Source organism: Pezoporus occidentalis, unplaced genomic scaffold (genome assembly GCF_034315485.1).
Source record: "Pezoporus occidentalis ecotype Australia unplaced genomic scaffold, CSIRO_AGI_Poc_V1 ctg11, whole genome shotgun sequence".
NCBI classification, from domain to species: domain Eukaryota; kingdom Metazoa; phylum Chordata; class Aves; order Psittaciformes; family Psittacidae; genus Pezoporus; species Pezoporus occidentalis.
The window spans coordinates 9,152,554-9,167,075 of record NW_026912886.1 but is presented as its reverse complement, the minus strand read 5'-3'; the positions used below and the strand labels follow the sequence as shown (position 1 = coordinate 9,167,075).

At 39.7% G+C, this 14,522-nt stretch overlaps 2 protein-coding genes across 6 annotated transcripts in view; one reads left to right on the top strand and one right to left on the bottom strand.

The window, feature by feature from the left end:
- Positions 1 to 7,576, top strand: part of IL16 (interleukin 16) — a 46,555-nt gene extending 38,979 nt beyond the window's left edge. For all 3 annotated transcript variants that reach the window (XM_062629958.1, XM_062629967.1, XM_062629978.1), the window contains 7 exons: positions 131 to 269; positions 1,437 to 2,526; positions 3,036 to 3,219; positions 4,818 to 4,919; positions 5,617 to 5,866; positions 6,719 to 6,844; positions 7,102 to 7,576. In XM_062629958.1, coding sequence (XP_062485942.1) covers positions 131 to 269; positions 1,437 to 2,526; positions 3,036 to 3,219; positions 4,818 to 4,919; positions 5,617 to 5,866; positions 6,719 to 6,844; positions 7,102 to 7,295 — 2,085 coding nt within the window. In that variant the 3' untranslated portion in view covers positions 7,296 to 7,576. The remainder of the gene's footprint in view (positions 1 to 130; positions 270 to 1,436; positions 2,527 to 3,035; positions 3,220 to 4,817; positions 4,920 to 5,616; positions 5,867 to 6,718; positions 6,845 to 7,101) is intronic.
- A 2,438-nt stretch (positions 7,577 to 10,014) lies between these two features.
- On the bottom strand, positions 10,015 to 14,445 carry STARD5 (StAR related lipid transfer domain containing 5). 3 transcript variants are annotated; one of them, XM_062629998.1, is made up of 7 exons: positions 14,241 to 14,436; positions 14,116 to 14,165; positions 13,848 to 13,980; positions 13,131 to 13,248; positions 12,030 to 12,123; positions 11,293 to 11,471; positions 10,015 to 11,115 (listed from the first exon to the last, which is right to left on the bottom strand). In XM_062629998.1, the coding sequence occupies exons 1-6, from the start codon at positions 14,328 to 14,330 to the stop codon at positions 11,324 to 11,326; spliced, it is 633 nt and encodes a 210-aa protein (XP_062485982.1). In that variant the 5' UTR covers positions 14,331 to 14,436; the 3' UTR covers positions 10,015 to 11,115; positions 11,293 to 11,323. The 3 variants fall into 3 exon arrangements, with proteins under 3 accessions (XP_062485982.1, XP_062485993.1, XP_062485973.1); XM_062630009.1 differs by lacking the exon at positions 11,293 to 11,471 and having other exon boundaries at positions 14,241 to 14,445; XM_062629989.1 differs by having other exon boundaries at positions 10,015 to 11,471; positions 14,241 to 14,433.
- Between the last annotated feature and the right edge of the window lie 77 nt (positions 14,446 to 14,522).

Here is a 14,522-nt window from a genome sequence, read left to right as displayed (position 1 = left end):
AGCTTGATTTCTGTTCAATATTTCTTTTCAGATTAAAACCAAATGAAAATATGGCCAAGCTTTTTTCAGATTCATGAGGTGTGGTTTGTATAATTACATTCTGACACACTTCTGTTTCCTGTTTGTACAGAAGGAAGTTGGAGAGCCAGTGCTAGAGGGACATAAAACTGATGTAACCCACTGTGTCTTTACCACTTCTCCTACATCATATGATACTGAACGCACAACTGTTCCAGCGGGCAGAGATCAAGAAAGAAAAGCAAATATTGGTATGTTTAATTCCATGAACTTTCCTTTGCAGCTAAACCTAGCATTTAGGTTGGATTGCAAAATGGGTATCGAGCTGACTTCACCTTTCTCCTTAAATGTAGACTTCAACTCATATCTGTAATATCTGGATTGAACAGATGAAAATTAAAGTTATTGATTAATGTTTGGAAATAGAAAAAAGGAAAGTTAGCTCAAAAGCAGCATAGTAAGTGATTTATTGTAAAAAGGTGATAATGGACAGGTACACTATTACTGTATTTCTTCAGATGATACTATTTATATTGAAGATTTTATATTAAAGGGTTTTTCAGCATTCTAAAAGGCTTTTTCTGCAGTTTCAAGGCTCAAGTATTGCAATGGTACAAATAAGTGATAATAAATTAGTGTTTTGTAGAGCTAATTAGAATTAAGGAAACTTAATGATAAGGTAACTAGACAATCTTAAGAGGTTTCTTACAATCTAAACCATTATGAAATTCTGTAACTTGTGGCTCAGATCATTAAAAAACATGATGTCCTAAAAAATTTTCTTTATTTATACTGAAGCAGGTAACAGTAACTGTGCAACTGCACAAAAATATTTGCTGCTATTCAGCTCTATCATGTCTAACATCAAAATGCTTAATCAACCTATGAAGTAATTCTAAATTAGGAATATCTTTTAAGTTTTTACTTCATGGAAAAATACCACTGGACATGACTGCACAAATTTAAGGAAGCATAAATATTAATCAAAGACCTTACTGGGAGAGTCATTTTAAAGCAGGATATACTTATAAAGGCAGGAAAGAAAATTATTTTTTTAAATAATTTACCGTAACATCAGCTTTTTCACTTAGCTCCAAATATCACTGTGACTTTACCCGTCTGTTTTAACTATTGTAGCCTATGTCAGCACCCCAGAACTTCAGAAGTTGCAGGCCTTTTAGAAAAGGGATCTTGTATATAAGCAGGGAAGAACCTTGTTTTTCTGTTAATCTCAGTGTCAAGAGTTAGAACTTTCAGCTGAAGAGTTGTGAATTTTAAAAAAGCTTCTTTTAGAAAATTAAAAGATACCTATTGGAGGCTTGAGAAAAATTCAAATGTAATGAATTAATAACAATGCACAGATAAGGAATGGAGAAGTAGAAGGCTGCTCATTTATAAACTATGTTTTTCTAATACAGGGAATCCGCTTTCATCAATACAAAGACCTATACTTAAAAGACAAGCACGGGTAGATTATAGTCTTGATACAACAACAGAAGATCCTTGGGTTAAAATTTCTGACTGCATAAAAAGCTTATTCAATCCTACCATGTGTGAAGACAACGTACACTTAGATTTGCAACCAGGCATGGACACAAAGAAAGAGAATCAAAATCGAAGCAGCTCAGAAACAGTTCTGAAGAAATCAGAATCAGATATAGTTGGTTCAAAAGTACTAAAATCAGATGAAAATGACAGTGTGAAAAAGGGCCCTCCTCCTGTTGCGCCTAAGCCAGCATGGTTTCGCCAAAGTCTGAAAGGATTGAGGAAAGCAAATCCAGATGTAAAAACACAGGCAGATCAAAGTCCTCCTGACCTCAAGAGTATTTCCAGCACAGAACTGCAATCCAGTTTATGCCATGTCTCTCCTAGGGGATCATCAATAAAACAAAGAATAAGCTCATTTGAATCCTTGAGTGCTCCACAGTCACCTGAAAGAACACACCGAAGGTTTAGCCTGAAACCATCAGTCCAGAAAGAACACTCTCCCACTGAAACAGGGTCAGAAGTGGCCCCAGCCCGTTTAAACCAAGCCTTTCTCCAACATTGTGAAACTAGCCAACAGTCACCTGTGGTCATGGGTACAAAGAGCCTTGATAGATCTTCCTCTCCCAGGGAGGCCCTTGTGGCTAGCTCAGAAAAATGCAATAATGCCAACACTGGAAAGTCCTCAGGTCTCTTAACTACAGAAGCCATTGCAAATTCCCACCTTGTACGGGTAGCAAAAGCACACAGCCTAAGATCAAGAAGCTTCCCACTTACAGCTACCCAGTCTCTTGAGATGATAAAACCATACGATGAAAAGTGTAGCAAAATCTATTCCATCAGTAGCCAGGTGTCATCTGCTTTAATGAAATCTTTGCTTTGCCTTCCTCAGTCTCCAGCCTCTTCTGGAAACAGTGCATGGGAAACTCTGGACACATTGTCTCAGTCCTCTGTGGAGGATGATGGGACTTCCCTCTTACCTGCAAGTGAGAACCATCACCTGGACACTGGGTTTTCACTGAAGTAAGATACCATATTTAAAAATCAGATTTACAGATCAGCATTGGTGAGCATCTGCGCTGATCCACTGACAGATTAACATTCTAAGGCAGTAGCATACAATAGTACAGCACAGCCTAAATTAACAACTTTAGGGCACAAAGGTCGAATAACTCACATGACTGTTACACTGGTTTTAATTTGTACTATATAAACACGTGTATAGGTTAAACCTCCTCCTATGTAAACTGGAATATTTCTAGCATCTCCATAATAAAGGAGATTTAACTCTGGTTTTGCCTGCAGCTAATAGATTATTCCTACTCTTTTATGTGATGTATCCTACTTTTGTTAACATGCTAATGTGATTAATTTATATTCATATTGCATTTAAAGTATGTATTATGGGAGCTACCACCCCAGTTAAGTGGTAATAAGATCAAAAGATGTCTGCTTCAAAATTGTCTGTGCCATGCTTTTGTATATGTTCTTTCATAACTCGATGTTTTTTTATTCTTGCCACAATGCAACAGCCTCTCTGAGTTGAGAGAATATACTGTGAGCCTAGCAGACAATGAGAACAAGGAAGAGAAACAGGAACATGGCTCACCTCAAGCATCCGGTGTGTCAGGGCAGTCTGTCATCTCTCTGCTTTCCCCTGAAGAATTAGCAAAGCTGATAGAGGAAGTCAAATCACTAGACGAAGCCACCTTAAAGGTAAATCTACTTTTTGGTTTTGTGCACGATTTTCAGAAAGCTGTGCAGTGAATTCCCCAGGTTAATCTTCACAACTTGATATTATAACAAATAAAACAGTCATCTCAATATGTATCAGCAGAAACATTTAACTCGATCAAAAACTTGAACTCTTCAAAGATAACTAAGCAAGAGTAATACCCATTTAATTAACAAAATAACACTTATTCAGTGGGTAAGGTCAGCGTATGCAGAAGTAGACATTGATATTTTTGAGATTTTTCTTTTTATTTGGGTTGCCAGTCTGAGACATCCAATGCATCATTTATGGGATACTGAGCAACCTTTAGTCTTAGTGGATTAATCTAAAACTGCAATAAAGCTCAGAATAAGTCAAAATCAAATTAAAAAATATGCATTCCAGAACTGTAAAGACTTTTGAAGACTGCTTACACTGAAAGAAAAAGCAGACAACACCCAGAACTCTACATGGAAAATAGTTCATCTTCTGCTGGCAGCTATGTGTTTGCTGTGATAAGACACTCCAAGCTGTGCAAAAGCAGCATATCTGCATTAATGCACCAATGAGCCTAAGATAACACTGTTTGCCTCTTGGGTTAACTGCAGTGGCATGTCTCCCAGGTCAGTCCTGGTTTGTGTCTGTACTGCATGGAGCATGGGTAGAGAATTCATGTCTGCCTGTCAGAAGATGAGGCAGACATATTCTCATGTTGGAGACAAAATTCTTACTGACTGCATCAAGGTTTGCTAGTATGCTGCAATCAAAAAGCAGTTTGACAAGCAGAATTTCTGAAAGCCAAGTTTTGTATCAATTTGTGTTGCTTATCAACTTCCCATGTTAGCGTTTTTGATCCTGTTAGCAGTAAATCTATGTTGCAATGTTGCCCTCAATGGGAAATTAGCTTTCCATATCAAGTTGCTTGTTTTCATGGAATTGTCAGGATAAACACTGAGCAGCACGCACCTTCTGCCTGGTTGCAGCTGGCCAGTGGATTTAATCATGGAAGTAAACAAGACACAATATCAAAAATGCAACTACAGTTGCTCACATACTGAACATGATTGTGAAATTGTGGTCAAAAAAGCCACGTTTCCTTCAGCAACTAGGTTAAATGGGAGTGGTCACCCTATACAAACTCATTTTTGGGACAGCTTAATCTACCTATCAACAGAATATTGTTAAAAAATAAAAATAAGAACGAGAAGCAATTTTTAAGCTCTGACACTTGTATCAATGCGAGTTATGTGCTAAATTCTTTTCCCATTTTTTCAATGAAAAGGTTCTCTAACACGATTCAGTATTATTTTCTATTTCTACAGTACATATCGATATTCTTTATTATAATTCAACTAATGGCCCAGATCCAACTGATAGCCTGTTTAACAAATCAGAACAATTTTAGACACAGAATAGAGTTTTGTAAACTAGGTAATTGATAGGTAAATTTGATCCAAATTGAATACTATTCATCTCAGTATTAAGCTTGTGCCGCTAAGTCTCATTATAAAATGCACAACAGACAAAAAGGAAATATGCAGATTTCCCACTCATATTGACATATTGGAAAGTTTTTGACTTTATTTCTTTCTTTACCTAGGAATTTGATGATATCCACGTTACAATTTTGCACAAAGAAGATGATACCGGGCTTGGATTCAGCCTGGCAGGAGGCATTGATCTAGAAAACAAAGTGATAACAGTAAGTAGCATCTTTCTTTACAAATACTCTAAAACCAACAACTCCCTCTAAAAATACACAACTTACTGGTTTTCTACTACAGAGGCTGGCTTTTGGCACAATCAAAGTAGGCTGCTGTACTGATAAGAGTCAGAATCATAGTCTCAGATGGGTGAAAATAAGACTGCTGCGCGGAGCTTCCCTTTCCAGCTGACTGTCAGCGGTGTCCTGTTTTTCAGGCACCATACTCCCCAAGAGGTCTGAAATTCAAGGCAGGACAATACACAGCCCTCAGCAGGAAATAACCAACATCTTATTCACATGTTTATAGAAGACCGAGTGGTCAGGAGGAATGAGATAAGCATGTAGTCATTTAAGGGGTCTGGAGGCTAGAGACTACCTTCACACCTTCTACCTCCCACTGGCAGAGCAGCAAGGACAGGAAGTAGCATAAGCAAGGTACATATCATGGACAGCAAGGCTTTGGCCACTTGATAAAATGGGCTAAACAGATTGCCTAGCTGCTTGAGGAGGGCTGTGTGCAGGAGAGCTCTGTACAAATTATTTCAGTCCTCAGTCCTGAAACATGCTAGAAGCAACTTGCTCCTGGCAAAGAATGCAAAATGCACATTGTGAAAACTATTACCTGTTTTAGTGGTTTGTGCTTTTTTCTCCCTCTTTCCTTGGGTGCATGTGTGGTGACTGGACTCTTCAACAGGTTCACAAAGTGTTTCCCAATGGACTAGCATCTCAGGAAGGAACTATTCAGAAAGGAGATGAAGTACTATCCATTAATGGAAAGTCTCTTAAAGGTGTGACTCACAATGATGCTTCAGCAATCATGCGACAGGCTCGACAACCCAGACAAGCTGTTGTTGTCACTAGAAAAGCTAAAGATGGAGAAAATCTCAATGCTTCAATCAACTCTAGTACATCTTCAGTAGCAAGTGATGCATCACCAGAGTCTGGTAAGTCCAGTGGCATTGCCTTGCAGCCCCCCACCTGCTAAATGTTTCCTCATTACCTGAAATTCAGGTGTTCATAGCTCAGCTGAGTTAATTTGAGAGCCACAATTGAAGACAGCATGGTTAATAAAACACTCCTGAACAGACATTTGGAGTAACTTTGTTGGAAAGCAAAAGAATTAATGGATTTCTAGAGTAAAATAAACAAGTGTGATCCTCTCTATGCCTTTCTGTAGACGTAAAAAGATTATTATTGTAGTAATACATCTAAGTGAAGGTATAATGACAACTGTGTGAACAGAGATTATTTAATATTATTAGATTCTAGTTTACAAGATTTTATGAAAGAGAATTTTGGTTTGAACAAGCAATGTGCTATTGTTTGAGACAGCAGGTGGCTATACCTGAAGCACACAAGGTCAGATTTTTGCAAAACCTTTCACATTCTTCAGATATTTTTTTGTGGATTTTCTCTAGAGATCTGTGCCTTTATTTACATACTGCATCTTTTACAAACATTAACATCTTTGTAGTGTATATTACAATTTCATAACTAACATCCAGTATGTTTACCTTAAATTTTGTTCATTGAACATGTTTTTTTTTCATTTTAGCAAATGCCACCAGCTTTCATCTTTGTATTTCCGCTGCCACAAATTCAAACACAAATTTATCTCCCCAGCTTCCCAGGGGGCTTTATAATAGTAAAAAGAGGAATTAAAAGTTATAGTTTTCTCTTTCATTTGGCAGTTTATGGTGCCTTTGTAAACAAAACTGAAGTTCATTTTTTGTAACAGATGTTTTAGCTTTTCAGACTGTGTAGTGCCCATCTGCTAACATTCCATTTGTTTCTAGCAACTGAACATACAATCTGCACTGTAACTCTAGAAAAAACACCTGCCGGTTTAGGATTTAGCCTGGAAGGTGGGAAAGGATCTATTCATGGAGATAAACCCATCATCATCAACAGGATATTTAAAGGTAAATACACTTAAATGCGTACATGGCAAGTCCTTAGCTGATGCAAACCTGCACAGTTCATAACTGACTGCTGATTTATACCCATGGAAATGACATTTTTTTGGAAACGCAGCATTATCCTGTGCAGTGCCAGTAATTCATTGCCTGCTGAGACCAGGTGGTGTACACCAAACATGCTGGTTGTCCTTAATAAGTGAAAGATACATCAAAGCCTCTCCCACACAAAGAATTAAAGGAAAGTAATTTTCTTTCTCCAGGGACTGCATTAGAACAAAGCAGCCCTGTCCAGCCTGGGGATGAGCTGTTACAAGTGCACACAACTGCCATTCAAGGACTCACTCGTTTTGAAGCATGGAATATAATCAAGGCATTACCTGATGGGCCCATCACAGCTATCATCAAGAGGAAGAATCCAAGCTCTGTTACCACCAACTCATCCAAAACTTTGTAAGAGGAGGAAACTAGACTACTGCCAATATTGCAAACAGAAAAAAGGATTTTATTACTTGCAGCCATTTGGCTAGCACAGTAAGATACTCCAAAACTGCACATGAAAAGTACACATGATCTTGCTGCCAGTTAGAGAGCAAACTGCCTGAGATAAACTAAGATGTGCACAAGATGTGCATGATTCTTATTTCAACATTAAGAAAGAGATGTTTAAGTACAGAATTACAAAATTACTTTATTAATAATATACTGGTTGTAATAAAATACATGTCATCTATAGTACTCTCCTGTTTAAAGCCATTAACTTAAATATTGGAAGCTCATTCTGTGCTAAGTTTTCAGTCCTACTTTACAAGTCTTGCACCCTGCCTTACCTTCCAAGGAGGAAGAAATACGTCTACAAGCCTACATCTCAATGCTACCTTACAGACTGTGCAGAGGGCAGAGAAAGGGGGATGCAATTCTGTGTGTCAAAATGACAGTGTGTCGTAGAAAACTCCAGCTTTTCTATTTAAACCATAGAACATCCAGGACAGCCAAAACCTTCAAGGTAATTTTTTACTAGCAGTTGAGAAAGATATCAGCAGGCAAACATGGGGTGGGCAGGAAAGGAGTGTCTCAGGGTATTGCAAGGGTGCAGCAGGAAGCTGAGAGCAATACAGGGGAGCTTTTCCTAACCATTCTCTGGCCAGAGGTCTCCAAGGACTACAGCAAGAAAGTAACAAAGCCATTCAGAAGCAAGTTTTACCTTCTAACCAGACATTTTTTTAAAATGTCTTTGTGTTAATTTTGTAAGGAAAAGTACCAGTGAGAATATTAGGGAATTAGAAGTTCTGAGTCCAAATGTTTGTTCTGGAGATACTAAATAACTTGGAGACAAGCCTATGCTTCAAACGCTGCTATGAGCATTTTGGCAGTTGCTGCCTAAGCGGCAAATGGAATTCTGCCAGAAGCAGCATGTTTGTCTATGGCAAGATGGTCCTGTGCACGCATTTGCTCTTCTCTGACCTAATTCACCAAAGGGAGAGATGCTCCATCAGGATAGAAGTAGTGCCCAGATGGTTGAAAGCCAGATCGCTGCACTGGCTATTGTTCCTGGCCTTTTACCTTCCAGTAGCTGGGAATTTGTCGCACCCTTCTTCAGTTACTTAATTTCACCAAACCATAAGCTGTAGGAGTTCAGAAACTATTTTCTGTGCACTTAACACAATGTCATAGAAACAACAACTGAAAGGGAAATAGGGTAGACAGCAGAAGGTATTAGTTGCATCTACGCATATGACTTGCTCTGGCCTTTCCTCACAAGTCAGCTCTATGTTAATCCTTGAAAGAACATTCTTGACAAGCCATCTGCACCACACTTCCACACCCTTTCCCAATTGAGTTCTTTTCCAAAAACAATCCAAACAATTCTCAAAGCAAGATTTCTATGAATCGGTTAGCAACCAAAAGAGGAGAAATGTGAAAGGGAATCTTTTTATGCATTCTTTTTTTTAAATGGTACATACATAAAACTCTGAATATTTTTTTTTTTTTTGGGTAGAATTTCTTGTATTTGACTTTATCTGCATTATTGGTTTAGGCTTAACTAAGTCTAAGGCCTAAGGTGCATATAAAAGATTCTAAGATTTTTTAACCACTTGCCCATACCACCAATATAGAAAAACTGTACAGAAAGGATTTCTGTATATCCGATAGGATTATAGAATCTGTACAGAAAAGTGTGAACTCTTCAGCACTGGTAATGCTATTTCTCATAAAATGCACTTTTTGTCAGCTTCATGACTGTAACGAGAGAGACTAGACTAGTTACACCCATGGCACAGAGTGCCTTAATTACTTCAATGCCATCTGCTGAAGGTGTCCTCACCTGAATCAGCCATTTAATATCATCAATTTAAGAAATTACATACACCCACCATGACAGGTTTGAACTCGTTTTTTTCCAGAGGTGATGTTCTCACTTCATGTCCAAAGTTCTTCAGTTTTTGTATGCCTCTGCATTTCCTGGCATCTGCCAAGATCAAAAGAAGTGAAAACATGCTGTTTGACAGGCAGTGTGTCTCACTGGTGAATCCTCCAAGATCTTACGAGATGAGCTTTGCCAACACATTTCCATCTCCAGTTTGGCAGGCCAGAGGGCTGAATGTTAAGGACTTTTACTTCCTTCTGGGTAGAAAATTTTGAGCATGTAGAAAAGGGATTCTTAACTTATTCCAAGAAAGAGCCTCATCTATCACCTTTACTGCTCAGAGCAATAAAAAAACATTAACTGTATGACACATAGCTAATAAAAAAACCTGTTTGCAAAAGGTTTACTTGCAGAAATAATGAGTGGAGGCCTGAGCTCTGCTTCTTGAACTTTTTGCTGAGATATTGCACTTCATGCCTAATGACTTTAGCACATTTAGATAAATGTGTTATCAGCCTCTGTAATATCAGGGCCCAAATCTCATCAGTGAATTTGTTAGTCATCTTAAGTACAGAAAGCAGCAATTGGAAATTAGGACTACAAAAGCACAAAGAAGCTGGGAGGGGAAAGGATTATCACCAAAACACCTTTACCTACAGCTCTTGGGGAGTGTAAATGGAAGTGAAGGCTTTTCCCTTTCATTCCTTTCAGTTCAGAGAGATACTGGAGGTCTAGGTGGCTCTTAGGTTTCCTTGATGGGCAATGGTGGGGAACCATTTTAAAGGATGATCCAGGAAAAACAGTAGGATGTAGCAAAAAAATATTTATTTCATCACATGCATACAAGTTTTTACATCTTTGTATACAAAGGAGACTAAAAATTGTTTCACTTTAAAATCAATTCCATAGAGTGAGATTCACAGTGGAAGACTGTGTGCAAGTCCATGTCCTATACTAAATATAAAGTAAATACTAGGACAGAAAGCAGAGCACATTAACCTTGTTGATTATTGAGTTACAGCATTAAAATCACAACCTGTACTTAAATTCCTAATTTGGCAATTAGTTTTCCTTTTGTAATTATACATAATACACAGTAACATCTGACATTCCTGCCATAACCAGCACCATAAGTATTTTCAAAAGCTAGACCCATCACTGGACACAAGATCAGGAGCTGATTTCCCAAGACTGCTGTCAGGCAAACCAGTCTTAGAAAAAAAGCAACATCCTCATGGCCTGTCAAGACAAAGCTATAGAAAAGATTATTTACCCGTTACAACCTCTCACCACAAGTGAACAAAAAATGTTCAAGTGCAGTTAAAAATGGTCAAGTGCAGTTTAAAAAATGGCAAGTAAAGTGCTTAATCCTCTATTTACTGACACCATGTCAGTGCAGTTTGTTTCATAACATTGCGGAAATCACTGGTTTTGGTACAGAGGGGAGAAAGGAACAGGGTCTATTTACCAACCCACTGACCTACAAATTCATTTGCACGGCTAGACTTTGATTTATTAAAAAAAAAAAAACACTTAAGGCATATTTACTAATAGTACTGAAGCCTACTGGAACAAACAAGTAGGATCCTCCAACAATCCAATTTGTTCTGGCTTTTACCATTTGCTGGCTTGGACCCATTGAAGCATCTTAGCAGGTCTAAATGGGCTGGCAGCAAAAGAGCTACCTCTTCTTTTGGGGAAGGACCACTGTTCCACAGGAGCTTCAGAGACAAAACAGGCTGACCTACACCAAGCTAATGCTGTAGTGCTAAGTGGATTTTAGCAATGCTCCTCCTCACAGACACTGACAAAGTGTGGCCAAGAACAGATCCAATACATGCATTAGCTCCCTGCAGACAGCCACCAGTGCTGCCTCCAGGACTCTTCCAGCCTCTGGTGTGGTATTTCTCTATGAAAATGAAGGATATAGTATTAGAAAAGAATACATTGCTTTGCATAGACAGATAGAAAACACTGGTTTTAAAGTTCATTGCTCCCCTTTCACTTTTCCTAATATCTTTGCTGGTAGAAAGTCCTGTAGGCCAACTTCCTATTTCTACCCTCAAGCTGCCAGGTTTTTCCGTACCCTCAGCTGGTGAGGTCAGCAATTGGTCTCATCATGCTTTTAACTGCTTAACAGCTTTGGTCAGGTTACTGTAAAATCCAGCTATGCTAGCTGGAAAGAAGGAATCCACCACCGTTTGGGGAAGATAGCCACCAAGATCAGTCTGAAAGAAACTGAGGAGTTGAGTCCTGTCTGGTTCCCTGCAAAGACAATAAAAGTGATTTTTATAGCCAGGGGTTTAAGATCATTAAGAAATTTACAATGGCTTTTTATCTATTGTCTGATTATACATATTTCTAAGTACTTTTTTTAAGCAAACAACAGACATTTATTCCAAATTTCAATGAATGTGACTATCCCCACAAGTCGAATTACAGTTAAACTAGGCCCTAAATTAGATTCATGACTGTTTATGAATTATGGCAATGTAATAAACAACCAGATACTCATTTGCCAAAAATTAAGGCTGTATTTCTATGTTCTGCTGAATCTCTGCTTAAGAGGTCAGGGGGAATCCTACTGTGATGATGGATCCTGTAACATCAAAGACTTCCCTCTAGGAAATGAGGACAGACTAATATTCATTGGACAAAAAAAGAGAACAAAAAGGGCACTCAGTCATAACGATTACCAGTCAAAGGAAAACAGAAACATGCCATTGCCAAGAGGCTACAGATCACATGTGGCCATATACACACATCACACAACAGATAAGAAGGGCTTTAGAATATGTAACATTCAAATAGATTGCCGCTTACCCTGGAAGAGGTATACAGAAACAGCCACAGGGATAATTCAAACCTCTCACAAAATTTGGTCTAGGAGGACACAGCGGGTGTTCCACATTGGTTGCTATAAGAAAAAGCATTCAAGAGAAGTGTCATTTTCCCAGAAGATGATGAAAAGAGTCCTTGGTACTCAAAGCCCCAGCTGAGAAGCAAACTCGCTATATGAGAATATTTTTAAGAATGGAAGTAGAACCTTTTCAGCATGGGGCTGTGTCATAAAAGCAGTCAGAAGAGGCTATGGAATGGGGAAATCAAAGAAGTGTTTAATTTAGAAGCAATTATTACTGAGCTCTGAAGTAAGCATTAAGACACTTTGAGGGAGTTTCATTGAACTCATGTGGTTTCAGGGCACTGCTTTTCTTGAGAGGTCAATTCAAGTACTTCCAACAAATCCATGACACAGAAGTATGCCATGCCACTTGACTACTGAGAAGCTGCACTCTACCAAGTATATAAATTCCTGGCAAGGCATTCCTGAACAGGATGGGAAAATGGGACAGCTGAACAATGGGGCAATAAAAGCACTCACTTGTAACAGTTAAACAGGATGAAAGTGAAACAAATAAACACCCTTCCATGAAGTGGCAGACCTTTAAATATCAAAACTATTTAGTTGCATAAGAACAATTATTTCAACATACAGGAGTGGTACATTTATTCAATGACTTCACCAACTAGAGGCAGTGCAGAAAAATTTAAAAAACAGGATTTAGGCTAAAATGGGACTCCTTTTAGAAAGCTTGCAAATTCTTAAAACAACAACAAAACCATACACACACAAACACACACACCTGTTTTATAGTAAATTAAATACTTATTCAATCTCAAAATCATAGCAAGAGAAGAAAACACAGGCCAACAATATCATTATTTGAACATTAAGATGACTTATAGACTCCAAGAACAACAGTGTAGATAGACCACTAATACTTTATCTTCTGATAAAATACGTTGATCAGATGAACATCTACAGAACAATACGTTACTTATTTTTTATTTTATATTGATCTCTGGTACCTGCTGGTTATCTCCTAACATATTGTGAACATGTTGCAAACACAAGCATCTTACCAGCAGATAGCATCGTCCCATCTTCAAATTGCTTCATCAGTACCACATCCACAAATTCTCTTGGTGAAATAACCCTCATGAAAGCTGAAGGTGTCGTGGTTCTGCATATAGAGACAGCCTGAAAATTACAAAACAGAGGTATGTCAGTTGATGCTTTCAAAAGCACATCAGAAAAAAAACAGTATTTTTTGGTACTCTCTCACATATGCTTTCTAAACTGTACCAAAGGGTTCTGTTACACCCTTTGTTGAACAAACTCAAATTGACACAGCTAAAAGGCACTATGGTGTGCTGATGAAGGACAGATTAATGGAGAAAACCAGAGCGCTAACACATTGCTTCCAGGTTGATTAAGGTCAGCTACCACAAGGGATGTTGAAAAGCTAAGATAAGTAACAACAGTGTAGTGCAGGAATATTTAATGTTAAACACATATTTTATGCCTGCAGTATTTAGCCAAGAATATATTAGCAGCTCTTTTCAGAAAGATAAGACAATTGTTAAGCGAATATATACAATTTACAGAGAAGTAAAAGAAAAAAGATCTCTAACCCCAGTATCACCAGACTGATCCAGACAGAGGCTGCACAACTTCTGGAAGCATTTTGACTGCCCTGAATTTAACACAGGCTGCACGCCAGGAAGGTCTGCGCAGGGCCCAGCGCTCCTGAACCCCACGCTGCACTATCACACCAGAACGTTTTTTAAGGAACTTACATCACTGATGACTTCGATGACCTCAAAGTCCTTCACGTTTTGGTCCCACTTGGTCCTGAGCCCTCCGGCCACCGGCTTTATGCATTCCCAGACATCCACGGGGCTGGCAGGCAGGATCCCCTCTCCCCTGTACCTGCGGTGGGATGAAATGAATCCCAACCTCGCTGCTCTACCCTCCCCGGCCGCAAACAGCCGCGGCAGCAGCGCATGGCGCGATCCCGCACCACGGCACTTCGGGACCCAAACGCGGGGCGCCGGGCGTACTCACACATTGCCATCAAACTCCGCGGAGGGTCTCCATGACACCGAAACCTCGCTCTGCGGAAACGGGAAGCTTTCAGCCGCCGGGCCGGGTCAGCCCCCCGCCCCTCCGCAACCGCCCCGGCCGCTCACCGTGCGCCGGCAGCCCCGCCAGCCACTGGGGTCCTGCCGGTAGAACCCCATCTTCTCGGCCGCCGCCTCGGCGAGCGCCGCGGTGTCCATGCCCGGGAAGGAGGAGCCACCGCTCGGATGCCTCCTATGAGGCCTCCGTGCGCACCGCCCCCGTGGGCCGATGGCGGTAGCACCGCCTCCTCACCTGAGGGGCCGCGGCCTCACCCCGGGCCGGCCGGGTAAACTCGGCTCGCTTAACGGAGCGGAGAGGGAGGCAGGGCTCGGGTTAGCCGTGCAGGGTAG